This window comes from Anabrus simplex, chromosome 1 (assembly GCF_040414725.1).
Source record: "Anabrus simplex isolate iqAnaSimp1 chromosome 1, ASM4041472v1, whole genome shotgun sequence".
NCBI classification, from domain to species: domain Eukaryota; kingdom Metazoa; phylum Arthropoda; class Insecta; order Orthoptera; family Tettigoniidae; genus Anabrus; species Anabrus simplex.
The window spans coordinates 679,321,022-679,340,008 of record NC_090265.1 but is presented as its reverse complement, the minus strand read 5'-3'; the positions used below and the strand labels follow the sequence as shown (position 1 = coordinate 679,340,008).

At 38.6% G+C, this 18,987-nt stretch overlaps 1 protein-coding gene across 3 annotated transcripts in view; it reads left to right on the top strand.

Annotated features, from left to right (window-relative positions):
- Positions 1 to 18,987, top strand: part of LOC136872053 (PC-esterase domain-containing protein 1A) — a 221,735-nt gene that overhangs the window by 188,868 nt on the left and 13,880 nt on the right. For 2 of the 3 annotated variants that reach the window (XM_068227287.1, XM_067145905.2), the window contains one exon: positions 1,095 to 2,535. The exons of the other annotated variant lie outside the window; for it this stretch is intronic. In XM_068227287.1, coding sequence (XP_068083388.1) covers positions 1,095 to 1,480 — 386 coding nt within the window. In that variant the 3' untranslated portion in view covers positions 1,481 to 2,535. Of the gene's footprint in view, positions 1 to 1,094; positions 2,536 to 18,987 lie in introns of those variants that run through there. 3 annotated transcript variants of the gene reach the window in all.

Genomic DNA, 18,987 nt, shown 5'->3' with positions numbered 1-18,987 from the left:
TAACGAAAAGTTTCACACTAAATGTGAGAATGATATTTCATTTAAAGTCCATTGACAATATTAATATTTTTTATTTTTATATCTAATATGATTTATTGACAAAGTGCGTTATAATGGGCGCTTATTATATATGTTTACCGTACAAGTAATGTTAGATATTCCTGAAACATACATGTTTAGAAAATGTGTATTTTGCAGTATTTACAAAATACGACCACGGAACGTGCATTCAATTGTATTTGCAAGATATATATATATATATGTAATAAATAAATAAATTAATGAATAAAATATTATGAAATGTAATTGAGAATTATGAAAGGAAGTCCGGAGGAGGGAGGGGGTAGCCATTCCTTAAAGGAAAATAACAAGTGGCACAGTAGGCAGTTGAGAATAATACACCAGGCTTAAAATGGCACACCGGTTGGAAAAGGTTCGCCATCCCTGCTCTAGTCAGTTCTGCTATCTTTCTTCATATAGGCTTCATTTATATTATTGGAATTTATTTTGTTTAGAGTCCTCCATTGTACAGTCTTTCAAAGTACCTCCCCCATCTCTCTTCTTATATCATCATCTTCATCTGTAATGCTGGAGTCCAAACAATTCAAGGTCTATTGTTCAGGTTGAATTTGGCATTTAATGCAATATAGATTTATGATTAGTCCGTGACATAATGTTCCAGTCTCCTCTTTGGCAGGTGATAAAAATACTAATTGAAGCTGTTTACTTTAATCAAAGCCACATTATATGCATTGTTCCAAATCCAGTTCTGATATTATTGCACAGAGATATAACTTGAAATAGGTTAACAGTGGGTTTGTTTTGCATGAGGTGCTTCCTTTCTATGCTGGAGCCTGAGAAGCAGCTGATGTGAATTAGCATATCTGAATCTCCAAATCATCAGATAAGTCTTCCCTCTTTGTTTAGTAAGCATGCCTATTGTAACTACTTCTGTTCTCTGCTGCCCATGTAATTTGTATTCAGTTGACCTTCTGTAGATCAGTAGAATTAAGTCATTAATAAAGGTTCGGGTTACTGTATTTTTTTTTTCTTCTTTAATATTGATATAATTAAAAATGTGTTTTTCTTTCCAGTGGATTTATCATCTATCTCTGAAAATAAGGAAAATGAATCTTTAAATGATTCAATAAGTTTCAATACATCGTCAATAAGCCTATGCTCCGATTCAGATGATTTTAGCGAGGTCTCTTCACTTCATACAGATTTTGATTCTTGCCCCAGGAAGTCTACTCCATTAAAAATAATGGTCGACAATGCATGTAAAAGGGATGAAAATCGTCGGCTTGTAATGTTGGCTGATCGACAACCATCATACAATCGTGCTCCTAATTATTATGGAAGCTACCAGGCTTATAATCAAAATTGGATGCTAAGTGAGTGGAATGGCCCTATTAGACAGCAACAGAACAGGCAAAGGAGTCGTCAGGGCCGAAGAAGAACTCCATACGATTTCTATTGATGAAAATATTTTTGAGCAGGAGAACAGACTTGAATCCTCCTCATAAATGTAACTGTCATTATAAGAATGTTTGGCATCACTTCCTGAAACGGTACACTTACGTTTCTGCTATGCCTTGTCCATTCCTGTGTAAGAAAATAATGTCGTCCCCTATTCTGGTTGACTTCTCTTCAGTGTATAGAAACAGGAAGGTTCATGGTATGTCCCACTATTCTATAGAACTTTTAAGAAATATTTTTGTTTATTAATTTTAGCATCCAATTTTTTAGTATGATGGAACCACTTCCTTTCAGTAAATCCATTTATGAATGTAAATAAACCACTTATCAATGGATCAAATTTTTAAACTGGTCTGACAGATCGTATGAACCACAGTTAGATCATTTGTCACCATAGCTTGAACTCTTTTGGCTACATCTTAACATAAACAAGGTTTCTTGGATAAATTTTTGTAACTTCCTTCCTTCTACTATTTTCTTCTCAGTTTTCTTGTGTCATTAAGTTCTCTTACTATCTTGCTGTGAACGATTAGAAATGAAATCTGGCATTAAATGTGATTACATTTGTCGTTCTTGTAAAAGCTTATTATAATGTCTTTTACTGCAGATTTCCAGTGTTAGCTTGATTCCATAAATGAGAGAAGTACTGTTAAGAAAAAATAAGAGAGAACATCGCATCAGTCTGGTGGTCATGACCAGTAAGGTGTGGAGTCTTTGTGGTCTGACACCACAGTTAGCTAATTATAGTCCTTGTAGCAGTAAAGATTTTTTCGATCAGAATGTGGCCACCAGGATGTTACACAATTCCTAATCACTAGATTGCACACCAGAAGTTTGGGTTCAGTTCTAAACCTCTGCATAGTGCTCGTATGGAGTGAGGGCATAAGAGACTGTGGATGGTGATTTGTCCATCGGATGGGGGCATCAAGGCTTGAGCATTTCCTTTGGTGTTATTCAACTGAAGCAGGCCAACACAGAGTTTCACTCTCTCCCTACTTAATCATCAAACATTACACAACACATAACGTGCAGTCATCACAGACATGAAAACACATGCACTGATCTTTGCCTCTGAGGTAAGGAGTAATGAACTCCAAATAGTGCACTAATTGAAAATAGTGAAAATTATAAACCACCCTTCGTCATGGCCTATAGATTTGTGTCGGTGATTGTGTAACAGAACACATGCACACATTCGATCAACCTAGCACAATGTCCAGAATTAGCTAAAGTAGCTCTCTTGGCCTATGGAATTTTATTTTCATGAGAGAGTTCTACCTCCAGTGAAACTTTCATAAATTTACAGAAAGTTGCTGGGGGAATGTGTATTAGATAAATAGCATTATGAATAATCTAGTGTACTGAGCTGATCTATTGTTAAGTAGTTCTCAAGTTACATTCTAAAACATTATTGAAAGAAAGTTGCTCCATTTATAAAAACAACTCCACCAAGATTCACTAGAAGTCAAACTTGAAATGTCCTGCATGATCATTTCTACTGCAAACTGCTGCATTTTACTGCAGGAAAATTGTGTAGGGTAGACTGGAAGACTAGGAAATATCTCTTTTTATTGTTAAAATTGTTGTATAATTTTATTAGGTCCTACCTTACATTCATGTGAGTGAAACCTCGAAATTCACAACAGCGTTTGTGTTTTTAGAACAGTTATGTTTTCTCTTAGTTTGTTTCTGTATGTGTTTACCCTATTTTTATAACTATAACTTTGCAGAATGTTGTTGTTTTTATTGGATCTTACATGTTTTGTGTATATTGTATGGTAAATTGACCAGTTTGTTAACAAAATAATTTTGCTGCCTTGTTTTATAAATTAATTAATTTTGAAAATGCCATTGAGAAATACTTGATAAGGACTTAAGTTGTTAAATTTTAAAAATTAATGTGAAAGATTGTTTGCTGATAAATGTATTTTCTGAAGATGTATCAATATAGTATATATTATATGAAAGTGGCATTTATAATTGAATAAATATTCAGAATAAGAAAGTATATTATCTTTGTATTATTATTTTACCAGTAAAATGTTGAGTTTGTTGTGGAAACTGAATTATTATTTACAGTACGAGTAATATTGAAGTTGTTGGATCCATTCAGGTGACATGTTCTTCATTAGAGACGGCATGCACACAGACATTCTTCAATGTTTATATCTTTTAAAAACTCTTAACCTGTTTGTGGTCAATGTTCATAGCAGAATTAACTTTAACTGGTGTGTCACCTCTTCATGGAGGAGTAGAAAAATATACTCTAAATTTTATCAAAAGAAAGAAACACACCAACCAGAAATTGTTCTTTACCAGTTGCAGAGAAATGAGGCTTGAGAAAATTAATTTTGTTAAAGAATCGATTGACTAAAAAAATTAATCAGTTAACTGAATACACTTTGGAGTGCAAATAACAAAATGTATTTTTAATTGAACTCCACGATGAATTGGACGATGTTGTGCATGACTTGACCAAGCGCCAAATTGTCATTTTGAGATATTGACGTGAACGCGTATGTTAGCATATAAATTCGAATTTTGAATGAATTGACAGATTTCTTTCACCATAAAGAAGGACTACGATCAGTTCTATTTACAGACTAATTACCAACTGCATAGCAAGTCATTAAGTGTTTGATTATCCATAAAATGTCGCTTAGTCAATGTTAACTCTCTGAAGTAATTCATTCTTTCTATTTTGCATCAACTGACCAAGTGACAATTTTATCCCTTGGTCATGTGATGCATATTAATGTTATGCTTTTACTTATGTTTCACATTGGGGATTGTTACTACGAAAGGGTAATAATCTAGGTAAACAGACGTATAAACAGTTTTATGAGTAATATTGAACAAAATTTCTGTTTATTATTCTACAATACCATTACCATACATACAAAGAAACATATTATCCATACTATTACATTCTGATATTTTACAGATGGGTTTCACTTATGCCGGTCTATCTACAGAAATTGAAATAAACTTTAGAATGTTCAATCTGACACAGGAATGGGAAGTATCATCAGCTTCATCTTAAGTTTCATCTTCAACAATGAAATCAAGTTGCTGGCAATCGAATCCATCAATATAGTCTTCAATACCCGGATGACTGCAGAATTTACGATAAAAATCAGTGGCATCTTTTGGAATAAGTGACATCAAAGTGCGTATGTCGCTGAGCTTCGCTTCTGAATTGGGTTTTACATTCGGCCACAGAGGTGTTAACACATTGCTAAAATAGTGGGTCACGCCATTTTGTGAAGGACGACCAACAGCTTTCTTCTTCTGAATGTTTATTTCAACCGGCTGTCCTTTATATTCCTGTTTGAAGAAAATGCTAAATGGTTTGTCTTTATGTAGCTCTATCTCTTTTACTTTCAGTCAGTTGATCTTCTCTCACAAATTACTTGTCTTCCAATTCACGATTTGTTTCTCAAGTAAATCTGTACTTTTAAAATCCTCAGACTTCATTCTGTGAACAACTAAGGGATTCCTCTTCCTACACAATTTCATCACATTGATGTAGTCCTCTGCTGTATACAACCTTTGCTGATGTTTCAGTGCACACTCTATGTCCCCGAAATCACTGTCATTGGGGAGAAAGCTGTGTCCTGGAACAAGGAAACATTGAGTGATTTTTTTCACTGTGGGATGCTGTTTTAAGATAGCTTTTAACATCAAAACCATTTTTATGTTTTGGTTCTGTCCTCCACAGGAATCTGACCACAAGATGACTTCTTCAACAGCTGGTAGCTGTTCCATTAAATATTTCATCAGGCATGAGGATACCTCCTGTGACCCTCGGCCTGCCTCACCCTCTAACCAGACATAGCAGTGTCCTCTTTCATCCTTACCGCTGTGTATTCCTAAGTTATAAAGCCATAACTTCCTTTTATAAAAGACTGTATTTGTAGGAATTCTAGGCAATGGCAAGGTTTTCTCTAAGTCAAAGCAAAGAACTTCCAGGGTGTCATCTTGTTTTGCCTTCGACATGTCCGATGATCTCATATCCTGCGCAATTTTGGCTTGTTCAAGATTTTTGTTTGTGTGTTCTCCCAGGATGGTAATATAGTAAGTGAGATTGAATCAAGGTGTAGTAAAGCTAATGCAGTGAGCTCGCAGTTGCGATCAGCAGTATTCTGTAAAAAGGAAGTCAGCTCCCAGACGAAACTATCTTTACATCGGTCTGTTTTCAGACCAACTTTGCATTACGGGAGCGAAAGCTGAGTGGACTCAGGATATCTTATTCATAAGTTAGAAGTAACAGACATGAAAGTAGCAAGAATGATTGCTGGTACAAATAGGTGGAACAATGGCAGGAGGGTACTCGGAATGAGGAGATAAAGGCTAATTTAGGAATAAACTCGATGGATGAAGCTGTACGCAAAACTGGCTTCGGTGGTGGGGTCATGTGAGGCGAATGGAGGAGGATAGGTTACCTAGGAGAATAATGGACTCTGCTATGAAGAGTAAGAGAAGTAGAGGGAGACCAAGACGACGATGGTTAGACTTGGTTTCTAACGATTTAAAGATAAGAGGTATAGAACTAAATGAGGCCACAACACTAGTTGTAAATCGAGGATTGTGACAACGTTTAGTTAATTGAACGCTGAAAGGCATAACAGTCTATAATGATAATGTGTGTATGTATTTTTTTTTTTTTTTTTTGGCTTCGCATCCAGTTGTGTTTTGTATCTGAACTTTCAAGGTGTCACAAACATTGCATGTGTCCTTTTTCAGTGGTTTCCTTTTGATGTTGAACTTCGTGAGGAATATCTTCTTATAACTTGCTTTTGATACAGGATTTTAAACCTTGTCCTTGTACATATCATACACGACATTGACCGTTATTTCAGGGGCAAGAAATTCTGCTTGTGTCTCGCTTCTGCTATAGTGAGATTTGTAACGTGGAAACTTCTTTATGTGATCTATGACTTTTTTCGATTTATTTTCAGGGAGTTTATTCCTTCCACCAGCCAATCCACGACGATCCACAATGCCCCTTGGTGATTGTATCTTCTTAATTGCCAGATGAACCTTTCCACTGGAGATCCTGTTTGTAAGAAGAAACTTTTGCATACTTTGACACCGCAGATGGTGTAAGTTCTTGTGGCTGTTCTTTTGTTGGAGTCCTTCACTCTCTTCCGTTTGACATCTTTTGTTGTTACCATGGCACAAATAAGAGCTGTTTGTGCATCGTGTGATGTAGTACTATAGAAGTTTTTAAACTCTTCTTTCAATGCATCAATTCCTATCTTGTTCAGACATTTACATCAACAAATGTACAGTAGAACCTCGTTTACCCGGATCAACTGGGACCAGGGCCGATCCGAGTTAACGAAAATCCGGGTTATCCAGAGAATGACGGGAAAACGAAGAAAGAAAAAAAACAACATATAAATCACCAAAATACTTTTAATGGAGTTTAGAAATTATTATTGACACACTTTCACCTAAAAACACGTACACTGTATGCACTGTAATAGCCTATGTATTTGCACTGTACTCAATATATAGCTACAAACTAGTCAGTAGTAAAAAAGGCAGTGAGCTTCTGCTGTCTCAGTTTAGTGCATCGCTTACGAACAGCGCGATCTCGCATCCGCTTTAACAGTAGAAGTTCATTTGGCAATGTTTCGGCTTGACTCTCGAAATACACCATCAATTTCTCAATGTTTGCTACTGCTTCTGCGTGGGTCATAACCACAGCTGGTTCATCAACACTGTCTGAATCTGAATCCTCTTCATTTTCATTTTCAGTAACACTGCATGATGCAATTATGTCTTCATCTGTAATTGGTTTATAACCTCCGTCATTGTCCATTTGCAACCAATTGTTAATGTCTTCTTCATCAACATCGGAACAGCCATCGATATTTTAAAAAATCTCTATAAAATGTTCTTCACACTTATTTTTTCTTCTTCAATGTTGCTTTCTGGCAAGTCACACACACCAGGCCACAACTTTTTTCATGACTTTATTAAAGTTTCTCTACCAACCTGGTCCCAAGCCTCTGCAATAATATAAATAACCGTCTTTACGTTAAAATTTTCAGCACCTCTACCACACCATGCTCTCCTTCGTTCTCTATCAGTTGACTTACTATTTGCCTTTTGTACACTCTTTTCATTTTTTCTAGAACTCCTTGGTCCATCGGTTGAACAAGAGAAGTTACATTAGGTGGTAAAAACACTGAAATTTCATCTTTGACTAGTTCATTGACAGATGGATGTGAAGGTGCATTGTCAATCAGCAAAACCGCCTTGTTGGGAAGGCCACACTTCGTCAAATATCTTTTTACTGACGGCACAAAATTCTCGAAAAACTATTGTTTGAATGTTACTAACCATCCAAGCACTTTTTTGTGATCTGTAAACGACAGGCAATGAATCTTGTTTCACATTTTTCAATGCATGGGGGTTTTTAGACTTCCCTATTATAAGGAGAGGAAGTTTGTGCTTTCCTGACGCATTACTGCAAGCCATTATGGTGAGGCGGTCTTTCCCTTTTTTATACCCTTTGGCTGAATCTTCTACTTTTGAGGCTAGCGTTTTACTCGGCAACATCCGGTAGAATAAACTGGATTCATCGGCATTGTAAACTTGATCTGGCGTCAATTCTTCCTTTTTAATAAAGTCCTCAAACTCTTTTTTAAATTCTCCTGCTGCTTCAACATCACCTGACAAGCTTTCCCCAGTGATTGTAAGTTCACGCACTCCATGCCGTTTTCTCCATCTGTCCAACCATTCCTGGCTAGCTGTAAAATTTGGATCTCCATGGGGCAACTGTTTGTTCAAACTCAATGCTTTCTGTTGGATGATGGGTCCAGAAATCGGCAAACCACGTTCTCCTTCAGCACAAAACCAGGCAAACAATGCTTCATCTAGAGTTTCTAGTTTAGCAGTTTTTGCTTTACACCGATTATGCAAACTATCCTTACAAATCGTCTTGAAACAACAGTCTTCAATGCGATTTCTGTTCTTTTTCCAATCAGATATGGTCGATGTTCCTACTGCAAACTCAGCAGCAATGTTCTTTAACAATTCTCCCTTATCAATTCTTGTCAATGCTTCCATCCTTTTTTCCATAGTCACAACAATGTTTTTACGTTTCGTCGCCATCGCGGACAACGAGCAAACGAAACAGCAAAACGATACTGTACCTCGACCGTGAAGCTAGGAAAACTCGCGAACACTACCGAGATTGCAGCGCAACTCAAGAACGTTTCTTAGTCAATGTCAAGTGCGAGGCGCGGGTGGGGGTAGGAGAGAGCTGAGTCATCAGTCTGCTGCGTAGCAACAGCAGGTGGGGTGAGTGCAATGAACTCGCCCGTTGGCAAGAGAATTCGAGTAATGTACCTACCGTGAATAGCAATTTATCGTCTGTAAAACAAGTCTTCATTTACTACGCTGAAAAACATAATTTCTTTTCCAAAACTGGTCCGGGTTATCCGGACGTCCGGGTTAAATAGCTCCGGGTTAACGAGGTTTCACTGTATTCTCTAAATTCTTTGGAACTTTAAGATTTCCCCGCTGTGTGATATAGGCTTCATTTTGAACACATTTCATCTTCCTAATTCTTCGATTCTGAAACGGATATTTTCTTTTCCGATCTGTTCTTGGTCTCTCTTCTCCCAGAGAATCGTTAATTTGAGCTTCCAATATCTGAGAAGCTTCATTCATTGGCTGAGGAGTTGAACAATGGATCTGGCTAGCTGCATAATTAGAGATGCTGGAGCCTAAAACAACATGTTCATTGGTAGCATTACTATCATCGGAACTAACGCCTGTATGGGAATGAGAGAAGTGATGTTCGTCCAGTAATACAGGAACGGACTGCTGCTGATCGTCAGAATGTGAATTTTCCTGTAAGACAGAAATATTATATTGTGGAGTAAGAATGTATTTCTTCCTAGAAAAACCTTACCTGACTCTGATCTGCAGTATCTGTCTGGCAATGCTATAGGATATGATGGTGTTTCTTTTCCATTAACTAAATCGTACTTACATTCAACAATGTTGTTGCATCCATTCTGCCCTCAACAGAGTTTGAATCGCTAGAGCATCTCAATTCTAAATCTGAATAATCATTCTGAAGATTGCTAGTCGTGGCTGTATTACACCTCAGAACAGTACTTTGGGTAGCATGAGAGCATTTCATTGGACTCAGCTCTGTCAGACTGCTGGAAAACATTACATCTTTTGGGGATTCGTGAACGGGTGTCGCAATAGCTGTTGTCTGTGGATGTAAATCCGGCTCATCTTCCTGCGTAATGAGAAGAGAATATGAATGGTGAAACTATTTGAAAAACAATCCATAAGTAACATGCATTTGTCATGTATGCTAGTGGTGCTGTGATATACGCTGAACAACTAACCTGTAATAATATTTGCAAGTAGATTTCCTTCCTTGCTAACTCGACAATTCGTTGAGCTCTTGAGGAAGACCTAAAGTGATCCATGCCAAAACAGTAGTGAATAGTGTTAATAAGCACTCACTAAATAATTTTGTTGACATGAAGACTGTATACAGTTACGGAGAAACTTTACTGTTGTCACAGGAATAAAAAGTCGGGAAAGAGCAATACGCATAACATGACCAAGCGACCGCCAAATGTCGTTTAGTCAGGTGATGCAAAATTCAACTGCATGAGAGTGTCTTTGGTCAGTTGATGCAGAAATATCTTCAGGCGATATTTAGACTGGCGCATGGTCCTAATCGATTTATTTTCGATATAAACGATGTTCGAGAGTACTTCTTCTTTTTTCATATAGTTTGAAGCCTCGGCTACCAGGTGGTGTAGATATCTGGAAAATTGAGAATTGGCGCTTAGTCAAGTGATGCATAACACAGTCCAATTAAAGGTAATTAAATAATCAATTATATTTCCTATTAAGTTGATGCACTGTTATCAACATATTATTGAATTATTGTTCAATTTGAATGTCACACTCTGTGGCAAGTGACTGTAATTGGAAAACAAACTTTCCACTTATCTATTCATATCTCTCTCCTGAAGGAAGTGAGTGAAGCCTTGAACCTGCATATAAATGGAAGAAAGACCAAGGTGATGATGATGATGATAGACTGAGTTTATGACAACTTCTCATCTATACAGAGAGCTGGTGGTTTTACAGTTAATAACAAGTTTGTGTACCTAAGATCATTGTCAAACTCTGGAAGCTATACACCTGAGATACGCCGAAGAATTGAGATCACAACGATGACTGTTGTAAGATTAACAAAAATGTGGGCTATCATCGACTGTTACGTATCCCTCGGACCGAATACGTAAAAATGCATCTGTCGTCAAGGAACTGCGAATTCAGAAGTGAATGCACAATATTAATAATAAGAGGTTCTTAAGATATTTTGGCCACATAATAATCGGAAGAGTCAACTTCGAACTCTTGATAGGAGGGCAAATAAATGGTAAGAGACCAAATTCCTCTATACTAGTCAATACAGATTTTCCAAACTGCAGTCCAGGCAGCAAAAGATCACAAGAACTGGAGAAGATTGTATTTCAGGCAGTCGCCACATTCCTGACAAGGGGTACAGAATGAGGAGAGTTGTCTCTTCTTAAACGACTGCTTCGAACACATCAGGATTGGCATGCTCAGAGCTAAGGGCTGCTCTTCTCTTGCTTACAGTAATTTCTTGTATCACTAAAAGTTTGATCACAGGGGATTGGTGCCCGTGGTATGCAAAGCAATTTCTTCGCTATAGCTGCGAGATGTGGAGGCTGGACAGAAAGTGTTTTCCACCCCTGCAGAGTCATCCTCTAGTTCCAGCAAAGATGTGTAAATTCCAGTTTTAATCATCCTCACTTTTAACACTTTTAACTCCTCCTCCTTGATGTTTGGTTCTCTTGGAGTTTGTGAGCGGCCATGGCTCTGTTAGAAATTCATCTCCACACAGATTCCTTATATTGTTTTTTAATGCGTTTCAGACATTTAAATCTAGGGTCGAGGGCTGTAGCTTTCTGATAGATTTTTTATGGAGGGCACAGACTCGCAAACTGAGTAGCTCATGAGCTGCTCGTGAAAAAAAATGTCTGAGCCTTTCATGAGCACTGCTTGAGCCATTTGCTTGCGAGCAGGATCAGTTCGTATGTTATTTCCATGCAAAGATGTTTTCTGAACAAGAAACCCTGCTTGCTGTGATAGTAGCAAGTGGAACAGCTATGATAGCAGCCTATTTAGGGAAAGAAAGGAAACCTCATCAGTGTTGGTGCACTGAGCTGTACAAAAAATGGAGTGGTTCTGAATAAATATTGGACATGGAGTTCCAGAGCATTAGTGGCCTGTATAAACAGTATACAAGGATGTCACCTACTGATTTTTTAATTTACTGAGCAGAATAGATCACAAAATTTCTAGGCAGGAAACGTACCTTTGCTTCCGATTTCAGCTCGAGACAGGTTCATACTTTTTATTTCCCTTAGTTTATAATTAATTTTTTAATTACTTAAATTTAGCTTATATATTTTTTAACCACGTTCAATTTTTTGTATGGAAAATGGTTTCTTCTTTAATTGTACCTGTTTATAGTTCTCTCTTCTTTCACGTTTTCATTCAGGGATTTGGTCGATTTCTGAATTATATATGTTCTTAAACTTTCAGGTTAACGATAATTCTACATTTCCTTGCCACAGGAGATTCATACACTAGCCTGCAGTACATCCTCTTTCATGTCTTTTTTAAAGTGATCCCTATTTTTAATAAGTGTCGATTAGCATAAGAACATCTTCATCCAACCTGGCTGCCATGCTTTTGCTCACAGAAGCAGGTACAGACTTGCGAGCACGTTCCTTTGCCGTCCACACTGATGCCGAGCATCCCCTTGTTCTTGCTGAGGAAACATACTCTGGCCATCTCAACCTATGCTTAGAACCTCGTCCTCACTGGCTTGCCCAATTGTGTGATCGGCAAATCTGATTGCATACTCGGGATCGATGTTGGGATAATTAAAATGCATTCTAAAGTGTGTTATTGCTGGCAATACAACACTTGCTGTCACATATTTACTACCTTCAAGGAGGTCACATATTAAGTATTGCTTTAAAACAGAGAAACAGTTGTTCCATTATTTCCCCTTCAATTATATTTCACAGTACATAACTCTCCTTTTAGTTTTCAAGATACCTATGAACGTGAAATATATGCTGTTCCACTTTTTTGCAAATAAGGCGCATCAGCATTGCTGCTGGTATACTGCAGCCTATAGGCTTATTGTTTTATCCTGTTTGAAATTGGCTCCAGTCCATAATTTCTGTGTTGTTGGAGAATACCTTCCCAGTAACAAGATTGTATTTAATTCCTTTGGATAAGTGATTGTATTCGCAAATATGTTGTACCTCTTGTGGGCCATAGTCTCACATGTACAGGTTATATGATGGGTTGTTTCTGACTCTTCCTTGAATAATCTTCATTTTAGGTGGTGGTTTAGAATTCCCATTTTATTTAAACACCTCTTCACAGGTGTGAGGCGTGCTACTAAGAATCTAACACAGTTCTACTACACATCACATGGTCCTTCCATGTTCGATGCCCTATTGCTATACCTTTCAAGGTATCCATTCCTGAACCAGCTTTTGATGTCTTCCCTAATGGTACACTTGGGCATTCCAAGGGCTGGTTTTGGTCCTGTTAAGCCTGATGCTGATCCTTGTCTAGCCAGTTCGACAGCTTGTTTCGTTTCCTTCAATGCCTCTGTGACCCAATACCAACAACAGATTGACATTGTGTTCTTGAAGGTTCAGCGGTGCATCAAGGCATTCTTCTACTGGTTAAGAAGTCACTTGTAGGCTCAGTAAAGCCCTAAGTGCTGCTTGTTTTCGTATGTGCACTGTAGGATTGCATGTAAGCAGTAATGGGGAAAAATACAAGAAAGTAGTAATTTGGGCTTAATTACAGTTACCTGAGAAATATTTTACTTAATTACGTTTCAACATGTAATCAGCAAGATAACTATCACTTTTATAGTTTTTAAAAAATTTTATGTGGGGCTGGAATGATGCCAAAGTTTGCTGGAAAAAGTTGTTACTTCATTTTGTGATTTATTATGATTTTTTTTTTAGCATAAAGGCATTAAAACTTTCAAAATGATCTTTTCCCATAATTTTTAGTTTAGTTAGTGACTTTGCATTTCAGTTAATTTTCCATTTACTTTACATAATAATTAATTAATAATTGTTAATTAATTTTCATTGCTAATCTTCAACCTCATTTTTGCATTTGCTGAAATGACACACTACACGGACACTTGATGGTACACCTGTGTTTAATTAATGTTGGACATCTATGTATATTTTGAAATAAGAGTTTTGTCTGCACATTGCTCAGAATTTAAAAAGTATTGTATTTCTGTATCGGTCGTATCCATAGTAACAAGGAAATGCCCTTTTTAATTTTCCGTAATTTCTGTCTGTATGTATGTACACTCATCACAAGAAAACTGCTGAAGAGAATTTAATGAAAATCGGTATGTAAAGTTGGGGTATAAGTTGCTACAATCTAGGCCATAAATAATTTTATTCACGCTGAGAGAAATGGTAGTTTAGGGGAAAGCCTAAAATTTAATTCTCAGATATTTGTTATTAGTGGTCCTATCAATAAATTAAGCGAAGTTACATTTTTCATTTCCAATAAAGCAGAATAGCTTCACCAGTTCTGGATGAAGTACTTTTTTATCCCTCCAGTACTTCCAAAGACATCAGACTTATCCTACAACTAGCTGATGTACTCATGCTTCGCTACGGAATTCTAACTAATAACTTATAACTAAAGTTATATAGTATTAAATTTCCGATCATTTATGTCTTATACATTTTTACCGTACCAGCTATGATAAATAGATGTTCATGAATTTGGATTTTTTTGCCAAGTCCATATCAGCGCCAAGTCACGAGGAAATGGGTAAACAGAATTTAATGAAAATCGGTATGTAAAGTCGGGGAATAAGAAACTAAAGTCTACCCTATAAATAATTTTGTAAAGCGCCCTAATATCACAGAGTCGAAAGAAAACTAAATGTGAAGGCCTACAATATAGAAAGCTCATAAAATTGATCAGCAATAATATTACATTGACCATTGTTTGTTGTGATGTGCTTTGTGCCTTCTGTTGCCACTCATCTGCAATAGATGATATTACTGCCTCGTACAGAATATTTTTTTTCTTTTTTTGAATTTGCTTTACGTGGCACCGACACCGTTTTATGGCGACGAGATAGAAAAGGGCTAGGAGTGGGAAGGAAGCAGCCGTGGCCTTAATTAAGGTACAGCCCCAGCATTTGCCGGGTGTGAAAATGGAAAACTACGGAAAACCATCCTCAGGGCTGCCGACAGTGGGTTCGAACCCACTATCGTACGGATGCAAGCTCACAGCTGCGCGCCCCTAACCGCACGGTCAACTCACCTGGTCGTACCAAGTATAACAGCCTGCCTGAATATTGGCGGGAAGTAGCTAGGGAGTTAGTTCTCTTTCTTTAGTATGCCATTCCTCTGGTTCATAAATTCTCTTATATTACTGGTACCGGTACATAACACACTGGTTCATCATAGCATTTGAGCTATTCCATCCCTACTCTGAGGCACTGATTGGAATGAGCAGAGTGCATATTTAATGGAATAATGGCAGAGGAGAGTTCACGACTCTGTGCGACCTGGTCATTCCAGCACTGGAAATTTGGACTGTTACATCAGCACCGTAGTACTGTTCGTTAAAAGTGAGAAAATGTGCGGTTTTCCATTGGATAGCGTATTTTGTATGATAACATTGTTCTTAATCGCTACATTCCTACCGACGCTTTTGTAATGACCTATGTTGACTTCAGTTAGGAGAACTACAAAGACAGTCTTTTTGAGAATTCTGTAGCGAAGCACGGGTACATCAGCTAGTTGTAGGATAAGTTTGATGTCTTTGGAAGTACTGGAGGGATAAGAAAGTACCTCATCCAGAACTAGTGAAGCTATTGATTCTGCTTTATTGTAAATGAAAAATCTAACTTCATCATCACTTAATTATTACCCCTTTTCTGCTTCCGTGCAATGTCCATTGATTACTAGAATGTAAAGATTACTTTTACTCAGTTACTTTCTAACTCTTCAGTCTGGAATGCTCGGGAGAAACTTCTTGATCTAACTCCATATCCCTCCGACCCTGTTCCCAAATCAGTTTTGGATCCATCTGTAAACCACATCAATCCTCCTGTAAAAGGAGCTTTTTCTTCTAGTTGTTTGAGTTAAAATTGTATTGTCTGTTTGCAAATTTAATATGGAATCACCTACAACTTTCCTTATGGCAAACTTTCCTGATACTGAATTCGGAATGTTTAGTTTTAAGTCCTGATGCATTTTGTGGAGTGCTTACCTGGCCCCTAAGAAAATATAAAGTGGTGTCAGGTTCAGTGGAATCAGCATCGCTGTAGTTTGGGTTGTTTTGAAAACACGAGTAATAGCCAAGCAAGCTACTCATTCAACCTCTTTGTTGAACTAGAGTATTCTGTGTTTTAATCCACCAGATTAAAGCACCATGTATGTGGATGGTTTAAGTCCATATTATACATTTGTCTGATTACCACAAAAGTAGTTAGAGATTTTCTCAGTGTTGGTTCCAGGTAAGCTTAGAGTCAAGAATTGCTCCAGAGTACTTAACCTCATTGACATTTAGTTTCTTTAGGATTTGAAAATAGACGGAACAATAATTGTAGTCTTATGAGAGTTCATTTTACGCCAGTTTGGAAACATTAAGTAGATTTTGCATTTGTTTAGGGTTCATGAAACTTCCTTGCACAAGAATAACAATATCGTCAGCATAGCCAAAGATGTTGTAGTCTAAACTGTTGACAACATTCAGGAGACTGTCTACTACAAGATTCCACAGCAGAGGAGATAATTCTTCCTGTGAACAGTCACCAGGAATTCAGCCTCTAGACTGCTCCCTATCAGCGACACCTGTACCAGAGCATTGACTCCATCCACTTACATGAGGTTTCATCCAGTTCACACTTCCTGATCACGGTCGTAGAATGAAGGGATGTATTGTTAAAAGCAACCTCTATATCCTAGAATGCTCTCAATGTCACCTCCTTGCATTCCTGAACTCTGTACTACACTAATGTCCAAACGTTAAGCATAAGTTAAGAGTAAACATGGCAACAGGAAATAGACCGCAAATCGCACGACATATGTACCTACCAACCTTACGTGTTCGCTCTGTATAGAAAAGGGTGTTCCCTGCTTTGAGTAGCGGCGTAACCACAAGGTACACACAGCCATTGCCTGGGCCCCATATTTCCTCAGTCATGTTTGCCCCATTATAGTGTGCGGAGTGTAGCCTTGTGGTGAACGTGACAACATAATGGCATGACGACGCCATTTGGACCCCGTTTTGCATGGTAGAATACTCGGCCGCCTGGAAGCAGGCCAGACACAGACCGAAGTCGCCTTATCCTTGAATGTGCCACAAAGTGTCATTTCCAGGCTTTGGAGACGATTTTGAAACACAGGAGATGTTAGCCGCAGGCCAGTACCAGGTCGACCAAGGGTAACCACCCCACAGCAGGACCGATATCTGGCCTTAACTGCCCGACGAAATCGGAGTGCACCTGCAAGACAATTATCGGTGAAGCTTGCAGCCCTCTCAGGGGTTGCCTTTTCCCGGCAAACTGTGTACCGGAGGCTCAGAACAGCAGGGCTGTTTGCCCTACGTCCAGTGGTATGCGTCCCGCTCACTCCAGTACAGAGACGGGCCGGTTTACTGTGGAGCCATCAACATCGAAACTGGACCATGAATGAATGGAGACGTGTACTCTTCACAGATGAATCCTGCTTCAGTTTGCAGAACGATTCCTGTCGCAAATCTGGCGAGAACCGGGTAGCCGATACAACCACAGGAATATCATGGAACGGGACCAGTATGGTGGTGGCGTTGTGTGGGGCGGCATCATGTTGAATGGCCGAACGGACCTGCACATCTTCATGGGTGGTCTGAGGAACACTGTTTATGCTCGGAGATACAGGGATGAGGTACTGAGACCACATGTTCGACTCTTCAGAGGTGCGATTGGTCCAGACTTCCTCTTAATGGACGATAATGCCCAATTGCACCGCGCTGCTCTGGTGGATGAATTCCTGGTTGGGGAAGACATTCATCGCATGGACTGGACAGCGAGGTCTGCGGATCTGAATCCTGTAGAACATGCCTGAGATGCATTGGGGAGGCGAACTGTATCCCGTCAGCCTCCACGAAGGACCCTGCAAGACTTTCTCATTGCCCTTTCGGAGGAATGGGATCGGCTGCCACAAGAGCTCTTGGACCATCTGATAGAGAGCATGCCACATCGCTGCGAAGCATGTGTGGCCGTTAGGGGTAACCATACACCCTATTAACAGCATATTTTGTTGTGGAAGACATTGCCAAGTTTTCTTAGTGGTTGTCAAAAGTGTAAACCTTTCTGACACTGGGTTGTGTTTTTTTTTTGTTTTTTTTGGACAAGTGTGATTCAGCTTCCGTTTGTTCAGCAGTCCGTCTGACATTCATATCAGGCGGTATGGGCTAGTTTAGTGATTGTGCTTGACTTTTGGACTCTGTAGTACATGGTAAAGTGCAGTCTCCATTGAGATTTCTGCTCTGTAGGTATGGTGATCTTGTTGTAATGGTCTCTTATCCAGATCATCATCCTTAACATGCCAATCAAGCCTTTTTTGAATAAATGACATGAGTGATAGGTCTCAGGCACTTGGCCTTGGTCATAGATTTCCCTGGTTTGGGGATAAATGCCACCCTGTTCTGTCTCCACCTCATTGATATATATCCTAAAGCTATTTTTGTTTTATTTTTATGTCACACTGACACAGATAGGTCTTATGACAACAATGGAATAGAAAAGGCCTAGGAATAGGAAGGAAGCAGCCGTGGCCTTATTTAAGCTTTTGCCTGGCGTGAAAATGGGAAACCACACAAAACCATTTTCTGGTCTGCCAACAGTGGGGTTCGAACCCACTGTCTGCCGGATGCAAGCTCACAGCTGCACGCCCCTAACCGATGGCCAACTCGTGCAGTACATGTAAGTAGGTCAAACCCTTTCTGAAGTATGATGCGCATTATACCATCATACCCTTGGGGATTTGTAAGGTTTAAATGAGAAGGCAGCCCATTTTAATTTTTGATAGTTACCATAGTTACCATTTACCATAGTTAACCAGTCTACTCCGGTTGCCTCCGTTTAGGAAACTCCAGTTCAAGACTGTCCCAACTGATTTTTGAACCAGGTAAGTGTTCATGGTCTCTTCCTCTGTTTCGGTGTATTCTTCATTCTCTTGTTGAAATGAATTAATAGAGCTATAGCCGTCTTTTGGAGCCTGGTACATTCTAAAGCTTCTTTTATCTCCTCGCAGTGCTTCTTCACGGATCTCTCTTAGCTGCTCGTAGAACTTTATTGTATTCTATTAATGATTTTCTATAGTTAGTCCTTTTTCCTGACTGTTTAGCTGA